The 22,583-nt window shown below is 37.2% G+C and overlaps 1 protein-coding gene across 3 annotated transcripts in view; it reads right to left on the bottom strand.

Annotated features, from left to right (window-relative positions):
* zmat4a (zinc finger, matrin-type 4a) overlaps positions 1–22,583 on the bottom strand; it is a 112,850-nt gene that overhangs the window by 14,977 nt on the left and 75,290 nt on the right. For 2 of the 3 annotated variants that reach the window (XM_048187258.1, XM_048187259.1), the window contains exon 6: positions 10,374–10,470. The exons of the other annotated variant lie outside the window; for it this stretch is intronic. In XM_048187258.1, the coding sequence (XP_048043215.1) occupies positions 10,374–10,470 (97 nt within the window). The remainder of the gene's footprint in view (positions 1–10,373; positions 10,471–22,583) is intronic. 3 annotated transcript variants of the gene reach the window in all.

Below are 22,583 nucleotides of genomic sequence, written 5' to 3'. Positions count from 1 at the left end.
TATTGGGGGCGTACACCCCGACTGTTACGTAACAGTCGTGTTATGTTGAGATTCGCCTGTTCTTCGGAGGTCTTTTAAACAAATGAGATTTATATAAAAAGGAGGAAACAATGGAGTTTGAGACTCACTGTATGTCATTTCAATGTACTGAACTCTTGTTATTTAACAATACCAAGATAAATTAAATTTTTCATTCGAGGGCACCTTTAATTTAAAAGAGACCGCTGTGTGTTTTTTTTTTATTTTTTTTATTTTAATAAACCAAAAGCTTCACTGGGTAGGCTACTCTCTCGTGTGCGCCCTCCTCTTTCACTCATCATCATTCATTCAAATAAATGTAATCTTACCTGCTACTTTATTTCCCTTCAGAATTCTAGATTTAATGACTGTAGATAAAATAACAAATGCAAATTACTTTTATTTTCCAGTCTATATTCGTTCAGTCAGAATTCACGCTGCAAAGCATCTATGACACTGACAGCTGTTAACTTATCCATTCTGACAGGTAATCGTGACCACCCGACGTGAAATATATAAATAATTTTAATAGCACGGCCATTCAAAACCTGAGGGTCTACCATGTGCATGCAAAGCTATCAATGACAATCATTTTGGGCGGGAATTAATGTAAATATAAATATTGGATACCAATCGTGTCTAAAGTGAATGTAAACAGACTGGCCAAAAAAATCAGATATGGTCAAAAGATGGGACATGTGCATTAAGACTTGCAGTGTAAATGCAGCCAAAGTGTCGGAGATATAATTAGATTATATGTGCTTTGAGACATGAGGTAATGAAAGTAAACCACTTACAGAGCTCTGACTTGTGCCACCTGACTGCTGCAGAATCATTTTGCAATTGATAGCAATGCCACAGAAATGCATAATTCTGAGTCCGATAACAGCTCCGAGTAGAATGTCACAGGTTGTCATCTCTTAATTATGGTAATTACGACATGGCATGAAAGCAGCATAAACTCGTTGTTTTGGTTCAGGAGGAACTGTAAAATGGGGCTGCTGTTTGTTTGTGTGTCCACAACTCTGCAGAGCCTCATGGAGCACGCTGATGATGCGTGATGTCTGTGCGAGCAGGTGCATGGAGGTATGCAAATACATATATTGACAAGTAGGACATCCTATCATTGCATTTGGACCAAGGACTTCCACAGAAGATATACTGTATGTAATTTTTTTTTTAATATTAAGACCAATTCTATTGATTGCTATAAGGATTGTTCAACCAATTTAACAAGAAGCGTTTATGAAAAACATTGCATATACCATACCTTTAACCTAGATTATGTATTGAGGCAAACATTTACAATTTAAAAAAAAAAAAAAAAAAAATGACAGAGTTTGAATAAAAGAGTCGCTGTGTGACGAGTTAGGTCAAAAAATGTAAAAACTTTTGTACCAAACTGATACTGAAACATGGACATTTTGTAAAATGTAATAAAATCCACAACTGACGAAAGTACAAAGAAAAATTTCTAATGTTTTCACTGGCCAAATTAATTGTATTTTGTAAATATAAACAAATTTAGATTTTTGACACCTGCAGCTGTCCACTGTATCATTAATAATATGATGGCAATATAATATATACACATACATATATATACATATACATACACATATACATACACATACATACACACACACACATATTATATATATATATATACACATATATATATATATATATACATCATGTGTGTGTATATATATATATATATATATATATATATATACACATACATATACATATACACACACACACACACACACAGGAGGTATGGTATAGCTGTGGTATAGAATCGATAATTTTGAACAACTGAAGTTCTGGTGCACTATAAGTGTGTCCCATTGGGTAATCAAAAGTTCTACACACACCTGCAGTCTTCACGCCCACTTGAACACTTGAGCCAAATACAGGAAATACATCATATAAGTAGACAAGTGGTCAAATGCAAATACTGCAAATGTTTATTGACCTGTCCAAACACCAATCAGAAAGGCTGCACACTACATAAGAAAGTGTTTGTTGATGAGGGGAATGGAGGAAGCAAGGTATGATTTTGTATGTAGGAAGCATGCTGTTCCTATGTGCATGCTTTGATGGAGGGACACTGATGGATGGTGCACCAGGAGTGTAGTGATGTCATGGTAATGAGCCTGTCGGCCGGGCTTGACCTATTGATACTGGAGTAGAGGAAGAATGAGTCTTTTTCCTCTTACTTATTCTGTCCATATCCTACAGTCTCTATGTCCTTTCTTTATCATCTGTCTTCTCTGTGTTAATCAGAAAATCACATAGAACCCTGTTGTCATTGGCCACTTGCTTATGTGTGTGTAACCAGCACTAAAATGTTTGTATCTTACAGAAACTCATGAGAATGGAGGAGACCTGTATCTGAAACAATAATTAGTGTACTCTGAACCTTTTGTGGAGTTCATTAGCCTTTAGATCAAATGCTATGAAAAACCCATTTTCATTGGGATGCCCTGCTGAATAAAGCAGTTTTAAACCAACTCATATTATGCATGCTTTATATTTGCTTTAATGAGACTATAATATGCTTCAAAATCACCTTTTAATCAGTTTCTTAATTCTGGATTCATCCTTTTAGATGAATGTCAATTGTGACAAAAAAAAAAAAACAAGTACACAATCACCGGCAACTTCATTAGGTACACCTGTTCAACTGCTTGTTAACGCAGATATCTAATCAGCCAATCACATGGCAGCAACTCAATGCATTTAGGCATGTAGACATGGTCAGGATGATCTGCTGAAGTTCAAACTGAGCATCAGAATGGGGAATAAAGTTAATTTAAGTGACTTTGAATGTGGCATGGTTGTTGGTGCCAGATGAGTATTTCTGAAACCGCTGATCTACTGGGATTTTCACTAGGGATGCACCGATACCACTTTTTGCAGAACTAGTGCTCAATCCACTTTGCGTTTCGCTTATTAGCTTGCACACAGCAGCTATATAGGCGTAAATATTTAATTTAACATTCTATTAATTCAATACATTTCCTTCTTAGACATTCTTCTCTGGTATATCCATTCTGCTCTGTTTGCTCTGTTGTCTGTGTTTCTTTGTCACAAGCACTATACAATACATGCTGGGTGGTATCGGTTGTTGGTATTGGAGTATTTTAATAAGTATGAGTACAAGTACACGAGTGCAGTATCAGGCCCAATACCGATACTGGTATCGTATCGGTGCATCCCTAATTTTCACACACAGCCATCTCTAGGGTTTACAGATAATGGTCAAAAAAAGAGAAAATATTCAGTGAGCCGCAGTTCTGTGGGTGAAAATGTCTTGTTGATGCCAGAGGTCAGAGGAGAATGGCCAGACTGGTTTGAGTTGATAGAAAGGCAACAGTAACTGAAATAACAACTAATCTGATGAGTCTCGTTTTTTGCTGCGACATTCAGATGGTAGGGTCAGAATTTGGCGTAAACAACATGAAAGCACGAATCCATCCTGCTTTGTATCAACGGTTCAGGCTGCTACTGGTGATGTAATGGTGTAATGGGTATTTTCTTGGTAATCTTTGGACTCCTTAGTACCAATTGAGCATTTTTTTAAACACCACCACCTATCTTGTTGCTGACCATGTCCATCCCTTTATGACCACAGTGCACCCATCTTCTGATGGCAATGTCACTGTAGTGAAGCGAGCGCCACTTCTCGCTTTGGGGAAGGGAAAAGTAACGGGAGTCCGTGAGGAAAGGGAAAAATAAAAAAAACGATGGCTTACTCGCACAGCACTTCCGTGCAGGGTGTACTTTATTTACAGGTGCACACAAAAACCCAAAAGTATCAAAACAATAAAACAAGAAAATAAAGATGAAAAAAAAAAAAAAAAAAAAACCTGTATCCACAATATACAACGGTTTTAGGGTTTTGCTCGAGGTTTCACAATAACACTCTCGCCAACTTGGTTAACAAGCACTGAATGGGAGTCTAGCCTCTCTTTTTATATGCCAGACTCCACCCCTTTTGGCATAATTCATTAAGAGGTAAGTATTATACACTGGACATTTTAAATCCTTCACAACACTCATTAAATCAACCTTAAACAATAATTCTCACATGTAATTCAAATAAATATATTCATCATTCTCAATAACACAGAAACACGTAAACTTTCAACACATATTTTACACATAATCTCCCCCCACCACACACAAGACAATGGTTTAGCCGGCTTCCGGTTAAGAAAAAAAATCATCTCAAACTGGATTCTTGAACATGACAATGGGTGCTTCTCAATCTCTTTTACTGTCTATGTTCTCAATATCCCTCCTCGTTTCCTCGCTCCTTCGTCCTCCATCCTATGACTCGGAAACCCGATCGAGCTCAGACATCTTTAAGGACATCTCAATTTTCTAACTGCACCGCGAGGAGGCGAGGATCGAGGAGTGAGGAAGCTTCCTGAGGAGTCATGAACGAGGATACAGAGGTACATCCTTTGCGGAAGTCTTTCTCGTCGAGAAACCTGACGCACGCATAAATTCTCCTCCCCCTTCATATCTGTCACAATAATTTAAATGTATACTTTAATGTTTGCAGTTTAAATAAAGTTTACATCTTACATATTTCAACGGAGCATCTTGCTTCATTAATATTTATTATAATTTTTTTTTAAATAATCAACTTTAACAACATATGAGTAGATCCCTCGCGTGCAGCTGATGACGCTTTGAAGTGACGCTAAAGGATTTATCATTTCACTTGATTCAATTCCTCCGTCCTCGCATCTTTTCCTTGCGTCCTTCCCTCGCATCCTGAAAGGGTGGAGCTAAGACGTGAGGAAAGGAAACGAGGAAAGGAAATGAGGATGCACAAATAAGAACTGAGAAGCACCCAATGAGTTCACTATTCTCAGATGGCCTCTACAGTCACCAGATCTTAAATGCAGTAGAGCACCTTTGGGATGTGGTGGAATGGGAGATTTTCATCATGGATGTGCATCCGACAAATCTGCAGCAACTGTGTGATGCTATCATGTCAATACGACCAAAATCTGAGGAATATTCCCAGTACTTTATTGAATCTATACCACTAAGGATTAAAGCAGTTCTGAAGGCAAAAGTGGGTCAACCTGGTACTAGCAAGATAATACAACTTGATAAAGTGGCCAATGTGTGTGTGTGTGTGTGTTCATATATCACACACTGCTAGACGGAGATATTACATTCTTCAGCAATGCTATGCCCCCTGAGAAATGTGTTCCTCTAAATTAAAATACTCTAATGGAGAGTGGATAATACAAAGCTGAAATGAATTACTCAAAAACATATTTGTTGGCTAGGAGTGTATTTGATTCATTTGATTTATTTAGTCTGCTGGAGGACATGAGGAGTGTGTTACAAAGTACAGTATCATTTGGAATTATTTATTTTCCTGAGGAAAAAAATTTACTACTTTCAATATACTACTCATATATTCTACAAATTTTTGATTCAGAGTTAAAATTCTACAAGCAAATAAATTGTTAGAGCCCCCCTTTTTCAGCTTAGAGGCTTATGGTAACTTACATCTTTTTTATGTTTTGATGACCTAGAGGCAGTCATTCATGCCTTCATTTCATCGAAGTTTGATTAATGCCTGTCAACCAGTTTTTTCCTTTACTGTTCAACTAGTACAAAACGCTGCAGCTCGTTTCTTGATGGGGAAAAAAAGAGGGAGCATATCACTCCTATCTTAGCACATTTACACTGCTACCGGTAAAAATCAGAATTGATTAAAGGTTTTGCCAAGCCTTGCATGACCTGGTTCCAGCTTACATTACAAATCTTATTTGTCCCTACTCACCCGAGAGCTCTTAGATCTTCTTCTGTTAAGTTATTAACTTTTCCGTTGTCTCGCTTAAAATCCAAAGGTGACAGAGCCTTTTCTGTATTACCCCAAAGCTATGGAACTCACTACCTCAATCTGTTAGATTGTCTGTTTCACTACCTGCATTCAAATCGTCCTTGAAAACGTATCTCTTTTCTCAGGCCTATTCATAACTCGGCTATGTCAGCTTTTTTCTGGTCTTGTTTTGTTCATCTGTCTTATGGACTAAGATGGTTAATCTATTCCTTTTTAACTATTGTCGTTATGATTATTTGTTATCTCTTTATTGTGAAGCACCTTGTTCAGCTTTCATGTTTTTTTAAGGTGCTATATAAATAAAAGTGACCTTGACCTAGCCAAACTTTGACTGTCCGCCCAAAAAAAATTCTCACCATCATGTTTCTCCAAACCTGCATGACTTACTTTCTTACATGGAACACAAAAGAGGATATTTTGAAATAAATACACATAAATCAATGTGGGAATGTGTGTATTCATATGTAGGACCCGATGAAATCCATTTAATCTTCTCCCAAACTCTGTGTTTTTCGGTTTTATTTTTTCTGGATTCTGTTTTAATGATTTAATAATTTATAATTAATCTTTTAAAATGTAATCAAATGAAATTGAACAATTCCTTTCATTTTTTGGCAAACAGAATGCTTGGTATTATGTAATATTCCTTGAAAATAATCTTTTAATTAACTGTATTAAAATTATTGTTATTAGGTTGAGTACATTCTGCACAATATATTTCTGTCATAATTCTTCAAGTTAAACCAAACATTTATTTTGGTGGGTTGTAGTGAAGACCTTTGAGTTTTTGTGTGTATCTGACAATAGTTTTATCAAATGACATGGTGCAATGCTAGAGAAGTGACTCTCAAAGCAGCTCAGGAGATGAAGTTCATATGGAGTGTCCTCATATAGTGAGATGGCAGATGCTAAAAACACTATGAACGTCACAAGCTTTAATATGTGTTGTAGATGAAACTGTCGCTCCTTCCCACAGAGACAATCATTTTGTAGTTTAATATTCACAGACACTAGTCCATATTGTTTTTAGATTGTGTTCTACATTTATTCATCCAACTTTTGTCAAATGTAACATTCTGTGTTATACAGTGAAATATCATTTTTAGGGCCAGAGCACCGATGGTGTGAGGACCCTATTGTAATTGCTCGGCCAATTCTTCTTGTTCTCCTAAATGAATTGCATTTTTGAGGGTCTAAACATGCTCGAAAACTCATGAAACTTTGCACACGTGTCAGAAGTGGTGAAAATTTACATCTGACATGGGTTTTAGAATTAGGTGGGGCAAAATGGCTCAATAGTGCCACCTACAAAATTTCAATTAAGCGCCCTTCGTGCTACGTTTCACGTACAGGTTTGAAATTCGGCCGACACATGTAACATCCCAATACCTACAAAAAAGTCCCTGGGTGCAATACCTGAAAAACCAACAGGAAGTGATATATTTTGAATTTTTTTCTGCAAAATGTTTGCAGTTTTTGCCATTTCCAGACATTGCACTTTAACAAACTCCTCCTAAAACTTTTATCAGATATTGGTCAATCTAATCTAAAGGCCTTTGCGACGTTAAATTGCAAAAGATCTAGATTTTACGCTGAAGGGTGTGTCCGTGGGGGCCTGACAAAGTTTGATGTTTCACCATGAAACAGGAAGTTGTTGTAACTCGGGCATACAATGTCCGATCTGCCCCAAACTTCACATGCTTTATTAGAATCCTTGCCTGAAGACATCTGCATGCCAATATTCAGTTACAGTCATAGTGCCATCTGTGGGCAACAGGAAATGTCATGATTAACTGATGAGATTTAACCAGTACAACATCATATTTGGTCAGTCTAATCTTAAGGCCTTAGCAATGATAAATTGCAAAGATCTTGAGTTTTCGTTGAAGGGCGTGTCTGTGGCGATCTGACAAAATCTCATGTTTTGCCATGAATGGGGAAGCTGTTTTAACTCAGGCATACAGTGTCCGATCTGCCCCAAACTTCACATGTTTGATAAGAGTCCTGGCCTGAAGACATCTACATGCAAATATTCAGTTAGTAATAGCACCACCCGCTGGCAACAGGAAGTGACGTGTTTAACATTGTGATGCACTACTAGCAACATACTAAAATATGTAATTGAATGCTAAACATGCTACAAACATGCTCAAACATGCTAGCAACACTTACTAAGTGCTAAAGCATGCTATTAATGCCTGAAACAGGAAGTTGTTGTAACTCGCATACAATGTCCAATCTGCCCCAAACTCCACATGTTTGATAAGAGTCCTGGCCTGAAGACATCTATATGCCAAAATGTAATTATAGTCATAGCACCACCAGCTGGCAGCAGGAAGACTGGCAAATACAAACGACTTTGGCGTAGTCCTTCTATATTTACCTACTTAAATGCATATTGCCCACCATGCTCTGTTTTCCTAAAGCCCCTGGTGGCGGAGGCACCAGTGCGAGGGCCCTTTCACCGCTGCTTGCAGCTTTAATTATAACTGGATTCCGAGATTCCTTCCTCGTTTTCTGCATCACAGGGCTCTATATATGTGCAACATGCCAATGTCCAGCTCTGTGTGTTTGGTTATATATTTTTGTGTGTCAATATGTATTTGTGTGTCAATCCATCAACTCATTGAGGTGGTCCACTTAAAACAAACCACCTGAATAAGGAACAGCAGGCAGAGCACAGAACACCCCCAAAACATATGCTACTGGACCACAGGACAGGGAAGACATCCAATATGATGGCAGCAGATGATGAAAGGGCTGGACATCTGACAGCTATGTAGATGGAGTCAAACTGCACTTTTTTAAAGGACTCAGAGTTATAAAATAGCTGATTTTGTATACTAAGGAGAAAGGCTGAAAGTTTTTTTTATTAGTGATGCACTGTAGAGCTGACTGAGAGTATAGTCTTAATGCTCACAAAAATCTCAATTTTGAATGTGCTTCTAGTGTTTGCACACCCGCATATGTGTAAACAGAGGAACTGGGGTCAGTAGCAAAATTATGGAGTAATTCATTCAAATATGCTAGGAGCAGTGTGTTGAAAGAAGAGGAAAGCTCCAAACATACAGACTGACTGCGAATTCAGAGGACTGAAAGCACAAGACTACAGTAGATTTAAAAACAGACCTCATTCACAATGGGAACAAAAACTCCACTTTAGGGATCAATTAAAGAAACCTATGCAAAATTCACTTTTACATGGTGTCGGCAGTGTGTGTACACAACCACCCTATAATGGAAATCCACCCACTCCTTTTTTTTAATGTACGGTTTTTACCATGGTTTTAGGGTCACGGTTTCGGTATGTGCTATATGTTCAGGGAAAAAAGGACTACTGTCAAATGAAAATAAAGAAAATAAGAACAAATAATCAAACTACAAGCAACAGCACAAATAAATACAGTAGAGCAGGGATGGGCAACTCCGGTCCTGGAGGGCCAGTGTCCTGCAGAGTTTATCTCCATCCCTGATAAAAACTCACTTGCCTATAACTTTCTACTAATCCTAAAGACCTTGATTAGCTGGTTCAGGTGTGTTTGATTAGGGTTGGAGCTAGACTCTGCTGGGCAGTGGCCCTCCAGGACTGAAGTTGCCTATCCCTGCAGTAGAGCAAAGATACAAATAAAATACCCCCTCAAGCAAGAGCTGTAAAGGTTCCGCCCTCTTCTGGAAAGCGGGGTGGGGAGCAGCAGCTCATTTGCATTTAAAGATACATGCACAAAAACAGCATGTTTTTCCTTCCACAAAATGAGCATTTACAACATGGTCTAATAAATGATCTGTGGAGTTACATTATTCTTCTTTAAAGGGGACCTATTACATCAGTCCAAAAATTCATGACACTAAAAAGCCCTGGAACCTATCACCACTTCCAGGAAATCTAGTAAACTATTGAGTTTAGTTGGTAACACTTTATTTCAATAGTCCACCATAGACATTACTCTATTAAATATAAGTAACTTTGTAACTACATGCCAACTACCATTGATTAGAGTATTAGTAGACTGTCTGCTTAATATCTGCTAACACTTTATTTTGATGGTCCCACAACAGACAATCTACCGACTATAAGTAACATTTCAAGTCAACTTATTCTACCTTAACCCTAACCTAACAATCTACTAATACTCTAAGAGTTATGATCAGTGGCAATGAGGCTAACTGTGGAAGCAACTGAGTCTATTTCTTTGATAAATTGATGCTTCCTCGTTTCCTCGCTCCTCAGTCCTCCAGCCTGTGTCCCAGAAACCGATCAAACATCTTGAAGGACATCTCAATTCTCTAATTGCACCGCAAGGAGGCGAAGAAAGAGGAGTGAGGAAGCTTCCTGAGGAGTCATGAGCGAGGGAACACAGGTGTAATCTTTGCGGATTACTTAATTTTTACAGTTTTACACAATTATTTACAATTTGCAATATGCTGAATTTAATAAAACAAATACAAAGAGTACACATATCACATTGGCCCTTACTTGTTTTGGTGCTTGGAGCCCTGCAGGTGTGCATGATACTGTGCCACTGAATTCAGTGTGACACTGCAGACATCACATGTGTAGCAGCGTTTTAGACCTACAGAGAAAAGACACAAAGAAGTTTGTGTTTTTAGCAAGTACAAGAATTCAAATGCACATACCCTAACATGGCAACCAAGAAGCTGTGAAATCTCATCACATATGTCTTTCAATGTCATTATCTTTATAACATTTAGAGGACAAAATATACTATATATTATTTTATTATATTTTGTTATATTTGGGTTGTGCCATTACAAAAAACAAAAAACAAAAAAAAAAAACATTACAAGCACTCTCCACCATGCTAAGCTGAACGCAGAGTGGTCAATAAACCCTTATCATGCCATTCCTGAGAACAGAAGGACTAACTGGGGAAATGAGATAACGCTGGTCTCTATCTCTCTCAGTCAGCCGAGGCCCACACGGGTCACTGCTCGGCTGTGTTTCACAGTTCTGCCTGATCAACTCTCCTGATTACCGTACCCTGAGGGAATGTGTGTGGAGAGAATCAATTAAAGAGACATAAATATAGAAATGCCAAGGCTTTTTATTTATTTATTTGTGTTTAAGAACAACTATGAAATTACGATGGAAGGTCTCTCCATGAAATGAGATCCATGTCTAGGGAGGGGGGACCTTTGAGGAGAGAGACTCCTGTGTTCTCTTGTGTGTGTGTGTGTGTGTGTCTGTGTCAAGTGACATTATAAATATTTCAGAATGCCATGTGGCTTGTAATGCAGTTTGGGATACTGATGTTGTCACACATGTAGGATGAGAAAGGGGAAGCCAGGACCCAAGATGCTCTTATGCAGCTATGAAGGAATGTGAGAAGAGTGAAACTTAGATTAAATGAAACAACACTTCATATTATTATTCATTGTTGGGGAAGCCACTTTAAAACTTTGAAGCTGCTCATAATTTTATGTAGTTCATAAACTGTCAGATGGCACTATTAAATTCAGCAATTAGAGCACTTATTGGGTTAAAAACCATATAAATTAGAATGACAGCATTAAATTTAACTTAAAGGTGCCCTAGAACTTCTTTTTAAAAGATGTAATATAAGTCTAAGGTGTCCCCTGCATGTGTCTGTGAAGTTTCAGCTCAAAATACCCCATAGATTTTTTTTAAATTCATTTTTTTTAACTGCCTATTTTGGGGCATCATTACCTATGCATCGATATATAGGTTGCGGCCCTTTAATTCTCGTGCTCCCCCTCCCCCGGAGCTCGCGCTTGCTTTGAACAGCATAAACACAGTTTACACAGCTAATATAACCCTTAAAATGGATCTTTACAAGATGTTCGTCATGCATGCTGCTTGCATACATCGGATCATGTAAGTATAGTATTTATTTGGATGTATTACATTTGATTCTGAATGAGTTTGAGGCTATGTTGCATGGCTAAAGCTAACATTACACACTGTTGGAGAGATTTATAAAGAATGTGTTTATGCATTATACAGACTGCAAGTGTTTAAAAATGAAAATAGCGATGGCTCTCTTGTCTCCGTGAATACAGTAATAAACAATGGTAACTTTAACCACATTAACAGTACATTAGCAACATGCTAACGAAACATTTAGAAAGACAATTCACAAACATCACTAAAAATATCATGTTATCATGGATCATGTCAGTTATTATTGCTCCATCTGCCATTTTTCGCTATTGTTCTTGCTTGCTTACCTAGTCTGATGATTCAGCTGTGCACATCCAGACGTTTTGCCCTTGTCTAATGACTTGATTATAGGCTGGCATATGCAAATATTGGGGGCGTACACCCTGACTGTTACGTAACAGTCTGTGTTATTTTGAGATTCGCCTGTTTTTCGGAGGTCTTTTAAACAAATGAGATTTACACAAGAAGGAGGAAACAATGGAGTTTGAAACTCAGTGTATGTCTTTTCCATGTACTGAACTCTTGTTATTCAACTATGCCAATATAAATTCAATATTTAATTCTAGGGCACCTTTAACTTTTAGAAACTAATTTTAACAAAAAAAAAAAAGCTAATTTAGTAATTCACAAATACTGTATAGTGTCAAATATTTTAACAGCATTACTAAATATTTTGCTTCCAAAAACAAGCCTGAATGTGTGGATGGAAAAATATGTTGGGGATAAAATTAATCAGTGATCTTTTTTTTTTTTTTGATTGTGAATCATTTATTTGAGAAAAAAAAAAAAAAAAAAAAAAACTGTGAAAAGTTATCCACTATATATGACAGAGAAGACAGAGCAAGTTTAAATTTATAGACTTAGCTCACTCTGCTATACAATAAAATATGATAAAAAAATTCAATAATATAGTGTTCAGTCATATCACAGTTCTACTTGTTGGACAAAGTAGTCACTACTAATAATGTAGTTAAGTTACTAGCATCATACTTCTAGTTAGTTACTCACCTGCAATCTACCTGTTTTTGTGTTGACTTTGGACAGCAAAAAGCTTGTGACTAATATGAAACAGACGCACTCTGACTCTCTATCAGTGCTGTTTCCTGCCTGCGCCCCCCGTTATGGATTAAGCATCCCGTGTAATTGCTGTCATGTTGCACTAATGATATTGCAGCTGAAAAATGGCCTTTGCAATCTTCTCCACCAAATTGAGTTAAACCCATAAACAACGTGTGGAGGAGAAGGGCATGCAGAAATTAATATCTTACTGTTGATTCATCATCATGCTTAATTTTACCCATTCTCATACATCTAAAGTGTGCTGCCTCTGTTGATATGCACTTGTGCATTACAGCGGGTTGGAAAAAAAAAAAAAAAACACCTGACATTGACAGACCAGGAACAAAGCCTTCCTTGTGCCTGTCTCTGTTATACCCAAGAGTCTGATTATTTCTGCCACTGGGCAGCCAGCAGGAGTTTTTAAAAGTTGCTAATCATATCAGCAACAGTGAAACTGAAAAGCACAGCAAAAAAAATGTCCTTTCCCTCCACAACTTTTGAATGCACCTAGATACATGGTCATAAACAAAATATTTTTGGACTTCAGCAGTTTAACATTTGTACAACGTGCCTACATTTGGATGGGCCTCTCAGGCGGATGGCCCATAAAGAATCTGCAGATTTTTTTTATTGCATTTTCTTAACTTTTTTCTTTTTTTGGGGGGTGGGGTTCTGCAGAATTCGGTTTGTAATTCTGATGGCCATATTCGCAACTATGTTTACAGTCTGTGTATTTTATTGCATTTTATCCTTATTCACCACACACACACACACACACACACACACACACACACACACACACACACACACACACACACAGACTCTTGGGTACTGACATTGAGAGGATGTGGCGGAACCGTGTAGCTTGTGGTGACTCCCAGCTGGCCTTTTGACAACCGCCTCTCAAACGCTTTTTGAAAAGGTGAAATAATGGAGCACCGCCCAGGCATCCATCAATGTTAGCCATCCGTTCCGCAAGTCGCACTGCTCACAGAACATGAGCAATGAAGAGTCGACCAGCACGTAACTCATATGAAGTATCTCTCATCTTTGTCGCCCTTGTCTCAGATTTATTACTGTTAGCACAGAACATCTTCTGAATGGGAATAGAGGAACCACAAGTGGAAAACATTACCTGAGTTTAAATGTTGCTTCTTTGCTCTTCTTGTTTCACAGCTTGTTATATATACGCAATACACCAACTCACTTAAATAGAAATGTAGAAAGTAAAGCATTTTTCTATACATTACATTTTGACCATTTGGCTGATAATATTAATCAGAATAAAAATGTGAAGTAGATGGAATAGAACCAACAGCTTGCAGAATTCCTTGGGCACAATAAAGTTTAATGATGCCTTCAGGGATATTATCACCTCAGGCTTTTCGTCTCGTCAGGGATCATAACACCACTGAACTGAGACATGCCCTGGGACATGCTTACTAAGATCCCCATCTGTCGATCCTATAGTTTATCGAACTTAAACTAGTTAGAATAATAGTTAGACTATTAGTCACTAACCATTACACTCTAAGAGTGTAGCTATACATACATACACACGCACACACACACACAGTAGGGCTGGGCGATATATCGCATGCAATTGTGGAGCGGCATTTAATAGACAGAGCCGTAGTTCACTGACAAGCTACGCAATATCACGTTCATTATCGAAGGCGATTCATCTGCGATAATGAACGCGATATTGCGTAGCTTGTCAGTGAACTATGGCTCTGTGTATTAAATGCCGCTCCATTTGAAAGCAGGTGATGGCGATTTAGCGGTAATCAGGGAACCGGCTTTACTGACGAAATGCGCGTGAAAATCGCATGCGATATATCGCCTAGCCCTAACACACAGGCCTTGTTTCCACCTGGTATTAAGATACGTTTTAGCTGATCGTATCACAAGTAGACAAGGGAGACATTCTGTCCTCATTTCTTTGAGGGGAGGGTCTATGGGTGGGTAAATATATGTTTTTTTTTTTCAGATATTTTGATCTAATGGACAAAATAAGCTTGCAAAATTAACACATGAAAGCTCCCGGAGACGATGTAATAACATACGGCTTTCGTTTAAGCTCTGAAAGCCGCAATACCATGGCGAATGTGGTGAGTGCATGTTAGAAATCAGGAATGGTGAGAGAACATTGGGCTTAGTATGTTTTTTGTCTTCAAATCAAACTTGGGTCTGCAGCCGACAAAGTTTAATGGGGACCTATAATGCAAAATTCACTTTTGCATGATGTTTGGACATAAATGTGTGTTGGCAGTGAGTGTACACAGCCACCCTATAGTGATAAAAATCCACCCACTCCTTTTTTTAATCCCCATAAATCATAAGCAGTGTCTCAGAACAAGCCGTTTCTAGATCCCTGGCAGTGTGGCATCACATTAGCCACAGGCCCTGCCCACAAATGTTGACAGGCACTGCCGTTTTAACATAGAACCGCCCTGAGCGAGTTCACAGCCACTTGTACAGTCTGTCATTGCTGCACTGACGAGAACGTCTCCTGAGCGTTTTAGGTGTTCTAAAGCTGGATGGATTAATCCACATAGCTCTCTCCATTTACTCCCTAAATCTGAGCCACTGAAGACGAGGTGGATTAATTTTGATTTCGAAGAAAATGCTCCCTCAACTCTACCGAAATTCGTTTATGTCTGCATGAATCATTTCACACCAGACTGCTTTGTGATCGAATTTCAATACAAAGGGACAATACAAAACAGAGTTTGTGCTAAAAATTTGTTACTCAAGGATATATCAGTACAAACTGTTCTGATCCAGCTTACAGTCTCCAGAGTGATACTAGATACGGCAGTAATGAAGGTGAGAGCACTTTATTACAGTTCATCAGTGTTGATTTACAAAGTTTACCAATAAAGTTTACCAGTTTATTAAGCACCACCCGAAAAGGTATAAGGTCTTTATATATTTGTTTACTGTTAGTTGTAACGAGTGTTTCTGTGTACTTCACTATGTATGTTGATGATAATGCAAAGGAGAGAGAGAGAGAGAGAGAGAGAGAGAGATTATGGATAATATTTTAATGCACACTTGCACTGTGTTTTATTAAGCTCTTACAGTGATTTTCGCTTCATATTTTGTGTGAAGTACAATAAACTTTATAAAACTCATTGGTAAACAGGCTTGTACTAATATAGTGGATAAAAGCAAGAAGACAATATAAGTTATAACCGTAATTAAACTAAACTATACCCGTTCTATCCCCATGGAGCATATATTCACAGTTTCTGCATCCTGACTGACTCCTGACAATGGAGAATGAGCTCTTGAAGCTCCTCCCTCTTAGACCGAGTGCAGCAGCTCATTTGCATTTAAAGGGCACACACTAAAATGGCGTGTTTTTGCTCGCCAGTGGCAATTTTAACATGCTATAAAAAATTATCTGTGGGGTATTTTGAGCTAAAACTTCACATACACACTCTGTGGACAACAGAGACGTATTTTACATCTTGTAAAATGGGGCATAATAGTTTCCCTTACACACACGCATATATATATATATATATATATATATATATATATATATATATATATATATATATATATATATATATATATATATATATATATATATATATATATATATATATTATATTATATTATATTATATTATATCATATTATATTATATTATATTATACACACACACACACACACACACACACACACACAAGCTCTCTGGCAAGTTGATCATTTATGAACTTGGTTCAACACTGGTTCATCTATTTTTACCTTCAGGCATCTGCCTGCCTGATGGTACAGTACAGACCTCACTTTGACTCTCTCACTGAGCCAGGAAACCCAAGCATATGATTGTAGGGAGAAATGAGAACAGATTCTAAAGATTCTAATTACATCACTGTACATGGGCAATGATTCATGCATGAGCATAAGGGCAGAGGTCAAATTCAAAACATCCTATCATGATCAACACATTATCAAGCTCTAACCTGCCCGACAGGCTTGAATCAGTATGTTTTTATTGTGAATGAACAATGTTTTTGCCTCAATCAATTTGTCATTAGCTATGCTGTGTGGATTTAAATATGGGCAAAAATATGCTAAACAACAATGAATGAGAAAAATATGCCCATATTTGTACAGCGACAGGCAGATGGCATCTAAGTGGTGGGTAATTCAGCAAATGTTGATTCACTTCTGCTGCAGAAAAAACATCAACCATATCAAATTGAAAAAGCCCACGGCTAGTGCCCATATTTAGCAGTGCAAATATAACACAACATAATTCAATTAGTGTCTTACCTGATTATATTCAAATACTAATAATTACAGTACCTCAATTATGCGGTAAAAGCACCTTATACTGTATAGTTTACTTAAAATATAAAATTCAGTCATCATTTACCTGTATGGCTTTCTTTTTTATATTTTGAAAGTGTAAAAAAATCTAAAATATTTTTAAAAATATTTTCTTTTGTGTTCCACAGAAGAAAGTGTGACACGAGAATGAGTATATGATGACAGTTTTAGGTCACACTTTAGAATAGGGTCAGATTCTCACTATTAACCAATTATTAACTAATGACTTTTGCCACAAACTCCTAAGTACTGCTTATTAATACTTTAGGTATTAATACATTTTGATACTGGGTAGGATTAAGGGATGTAGAATATGGTCAAGCAGAATGAAGCATTAATATGTGCTTTACAAGTACTAAAAAACAGCCATTATCTAGTAATATGCATGCTACGGTCTATTTACCAATTTTATTTTTTGGATGAATTATTTATATTAAAAAAATTAAAAAAAAACTGCAATACGACGTGCAAGCTGGTATGTCTTTAATTAGATATCTTTCCAAGACAGCTACAAAAATAATGTAATGAAAAAATAATGTAAAGACTTGCCAAAATCATTTTAGAAACAACAGCTAACGTCTTACCAATAGTGAAAGTATAATTTCAACAAAGAGAATACAGCAAACAGTCACCTTAGCATGAAAATGCGATATCCACCAATGCTCCTTGATCTGTTTCAGAGTGGCACGTGAGACCAATCATAGACAGAAGCAAGAAGAACGTAATTGCACAGTCCTTCGGAGTGAAGATGCTGATTACCAGACGAGCCAAATTATATCCAATCTTGTCTTTCCAATTAACCAGCAGGACAGTGTTTGGATATATGGAACTTGTCAAAGGCACTGCCTGATTGGCATGGTGATGACACTAAAAGAAACTTGAGAAAAGAGCTATAATCACTTCTGAAATCATTTCAGTTTGCATTATATCAGCATTCTTCGTTGTAATGAGGACAGACTTGATTGATAAAGTGTGTGAAACTAAAGCTCTTTTCCTCAAAGGCAAACCATAGCATTAAAGGGTTAGTTCACCCAAAAATGAAAATTCTGTCATTAATTACTCACGTGACTTTGGCAGTTTGATAGACGCTCCGAACCACTGATTCGAAACAAAAGATACGTAAAGCTTCAAAGCTTCATGAAGCAGTGTTTTGAAATCGCCATTCACTAGATATTGTTGAATAAAGTCATTAAAAGTATTCTCATCGCTTCATAACATTAAGGTTGAACCACTGTAGTCACATGAACCGTTTTAAACACGTCTTTAGTAGCTTTCTGGGCATCTGAAAGTGTTAATTATCTTGCTGGCAATGGAGGCCTCACTGAGCCATCGGATTTTATGAAAAATATCTTAATTTGTGTTCCGAAGATGAACGAAGGTCTTACTGGTGTGGAACGACATGAAGATAAGTAATTAATGACAGAATTTTAATTTTTTGGGGTGAACTAACCCTTTAACTAGAGTCCAGTTTTCAGCATTCATTCCAGTCATTGCATTGCTAAATATATAGCAATAACAAAAGACCTGCCAAAAACATGATGAAAAGCAAGTTACCATGCTGTTTTGTTGAAAATATTGCTCAGTTTGATGTTTCACATTGTAAGGTTTTGTGGAATGTTGCTGCTTTGCAGTGTTGAATAAATACAGCAATATAGAATAAATACTGTAAATAATTTTTTGCAGTAACTTATATTTTGAAAACATCAAAATGTTTTCAGCATGAAAACTGCAACATGATAGCTGTGTGAGACAGATTGCTTTGGGAAAAAAAAGAAAAAGGCCACTATGAATAATTCCAACACATTGCAATGATGGCTCAAATCACAAGGGCTTCCTCCACTGTCTATCAGAGTGTTGTGAAAGAGGAAAATAATCCCCATTTGCTGCCTCTCCTTCAAAATGACTATGGATTGGCCCTCTAATGAGCTGGGGTTTTGTTCAGTGTTAAGTGTTAAAAGGATGGGTTGGATGAATGTGAGGGTGAAAATAGCAACTACACACTCGTTCATGAGGAAAATGACTCAGAGTGAAAAGCAAAAGAAGAGACAGAAAATGAGGTCTGCTCTTCAGTTCACTGCAGAAAAACTAAAATTTGACAGGCTTTAGACACCTATTACCGCAAACCACAAATACCTCAGTGTACTGATGTAGTTTAGTCCCAGAGCAGGGAACATTTCTGTGCACTGAATATATCTGTACAAACAAAATTGGGTCCTAAAAAGCCACCAAGGATGAAATGAAAATAAAGGAGGAGATAAAAGGAGGAAAAACCCCTGCACAGTAACTAGATAGACAGACAGACAGACAGACAGACAGACAGACAGATAGATAGATAGATAGATAGATAGATAGATAGATAGATAGATAGATAGATAGATAGATAGATAGATAGATAGATAGATAGATAGATAGATAGATAGATAGATAGATAGATAGATAGATAGATAGATAGATACACATGTAAATCAATCAATAGCTAATTGATAGAAATTATGATTTTCAAATATCATGTATTAAATGATTGCAATGGATTTTTGGTGAATGCGTATATATATTATATTTATTTATCTATACTCGAGTAAACTTATTTTACCCATCTGACTGAAATAAATTGATTTCAATCAGTGATTGAATATCACGTATTAAATGACTTCTATGTATTTATTGCCATTATTTTTTAAATATCTTTTAATCATTACATCATGCTTGCTAGTTACGAAGAAGCCAGGACTCCAAAATTCTTTGCATTATCAACTGCATAACTACACCAATCACTGAATGCAGTTAAAGTTCATAGTTGTAAAATACTTTTGTATTTGTCATAATGTTCAACTTGCACCCTGATGGAGTACACCATCTGGATAGTGGCCCCTTTTCTACAATGCAGGAGAACACCTTGATGTTTACCCTTCTTAAAACCTGCAGAACACAGAAGTAACGGGTAGCCCTCCCTTTGTGTACTTTAAATAGAGAGGTGCTACAATTCAAAGCCGCAGGAAGAGAAAACGTGCCATGCACTCACAGATACACACACACACACACATTCATGAGAAACCACACAGACATAGTGCTCAACAGAAAATCTATGAATATTTCATGATGTTGCAGTCTTCAAAGTGTGACTGCTGCCTCCCTCTCTGATGCTCTGAACATCAGACAACACTCAAAGGATGCCCGGGACAGATATATGCAAAGAGAGAAAAGGCAGAAAAGTCTAAGGCAAGCAGACAGGAGGAGAAAAAAAAAAACATGGGATGGATACTGAAAGAGAGACAGAGGCAAGTGTTGTAGGTGTTAACACTTTATGTGAAAGATGAGCCTGCCACCAGCAGCTCCCAGCCCGATGAATTAGGCAGCAAGTTCTCCTGCAACATTTCCCTCTCTGCCAAATAACACTCTCTCTCACTCTCTCCCTCGCTCTCTCTCTGGCCGTTAGGGTGATTTGCCACATCATTACTAATTGATAATCACGTTGGAGAGAAGCCATCAGAGGCGTACTACCGAACGCTACGGTGTCGGCGCTGACATTTCCTGGCTGGAGTAATGACTAGGTGACATTAGTGGGAGACCTTGTAGAGCAGACAGTGAGAACGGGCAGCCGAGGGGAAAATTGCAGAGAAGGTTGGCCCATCCATTTTTCCCTCCTTAACCCAGTGAAGAGGAAATGTATATGAATGATCAGTTGTGGTGCAGTATACTGACTGGCTATTCCTACAGGTCTACTTTGGTCCAGGCCTGCCTGATGCAAAAATGACCGTTTGTGATAAAGAACGCAAACCGAAAGAATCAGAAATAACTAAGACAAATAGATGAATAAAGGAAGCTGCGGATGGTTGTAACACCATCACCAATTTCAACTGAAAGAAGTTGCAAGTCACCAAGTACAAATGTAAAGGATTGTCCGGGACAAAAAAAGGTAGAAGGAAAAACTATTCTGGGTGAAATTCTGACAATCTGAATCAGCAGATTGTCTTGGTCACTTGACATTTTAACATTTACTCATAACTTATACTGTTCAAAAGTTTGGGGCCAGTAAGATTTTAATGTTTTTGCAAGAAGTCTCATGCTTACCAAGGCTGCATTGATTTTATCAATATTACTGTTTTTACTTTATTTTTGTTAAATATTATTGCAGAAGTTTTCTGTATTGATTAATCTGTGATGGCAAAGCTGAATGTTCAGTAGCCATTATTTCACTCTTTAGTGTCACATGATCATTTGATGAATAGAAAGTTCTGAAGAACAGTATTATTTGAAATTCATTTGAAACATTATAAATGTCTTTACTGTAACTTTTGATCAATTTAATGCATCCCTGCTGAATAAAAGAATTATTGAAAAAAAAAAAAAAACCTAACTGAACTCAAATTTACTGTAGTCTAAATAATAATAATAATAATAATAATGATAATAATCGGTCTGAGCAGAAAGGATTGTATGTAATACTACTTTCCCCATTTACTTCTACTGGACCCACAAAGACTAAAGAAAATGGGACAGTGTATAAGCCGACATTTGATACAACTGTGAAAGTGCCTAACATGCACAAACACCATTTGTTATGATTTTCTTTTCAGCCCATGTTTTAAGAGTTTGATCAATTTTCCCAACCTCTTTGCTGTTTTGGAATAAATGTGCTCTAAATATTTCTTTAATATTTTTTAAATGAAATTGGCTGGATAAATTAAATTAAAGTTTGAGATAAATAGAGCAACAATTACTTACAGTTAAAGGGTTAGTTCACGCAAACAAGAAAATTCTGTCATTAATTACACACCATCATGTCGTTTTCACACCCGTAAGACCTTCTTTCATCTTCGGAACACAAATCAAGATATTTTTGATGAAATCTGATGGCCATTGAGGCCTGCATCACGTAACTTTGGCAGTTTGATATGTGCTCTGAACCACTGATTTGAAACAAAAGATTCGTAAAGCGGCCATCACTAAATAAAGTCTTTATTTTATTTTATTTTTTGGCGCACAAAAAGTATTCTCATTGCTTCATAACATTAAGGTTGAACCACTGTAGTCACATGAACTGTTTTAAATATATCTTTAGTAGCTTTCTGGGCGATTGAAAGTGTAAATGAACTTGCTGTCAATGCAGGCCTCACTGAGCCATCGAATTTGATCAAAAATATTTTAATTTGTGTTCCGAAGATGTATGAAGGTCTTACGGGTGTGAAACGGCATGAGGGTGAGTAATTAATGACAGAATTTTCATTTATGGGTGCTAACCCTTTAAAGCGAAAAGTGTTAAAGTGTTACAGTTAAAGTGTCTCCCCCACTGTAAAGTATTGCCTATTGTACATATAACAATGTACAGGTATAAATTAAATCTGTTCACTATGTGATA

The sequence above is a fragment of the Megalobrama amblycephala genome, linkage group LG4, assembly GCF_018812025.1.
Source record: "Megalobrama amblycephala isolate DHTTF-2021 linkage group LG4, ASM1881202v1, whole genome shotgun sequence".
NCBI lineage: Eukaryota > Metazoa > Chordata > Actinopteri > Cypriniformes > Xenocyprididae > Megalobrama > Megalobrama amblycephala.
This window is presented reverse-complemented; position numbering and strand designations above follow the sequence as displayed.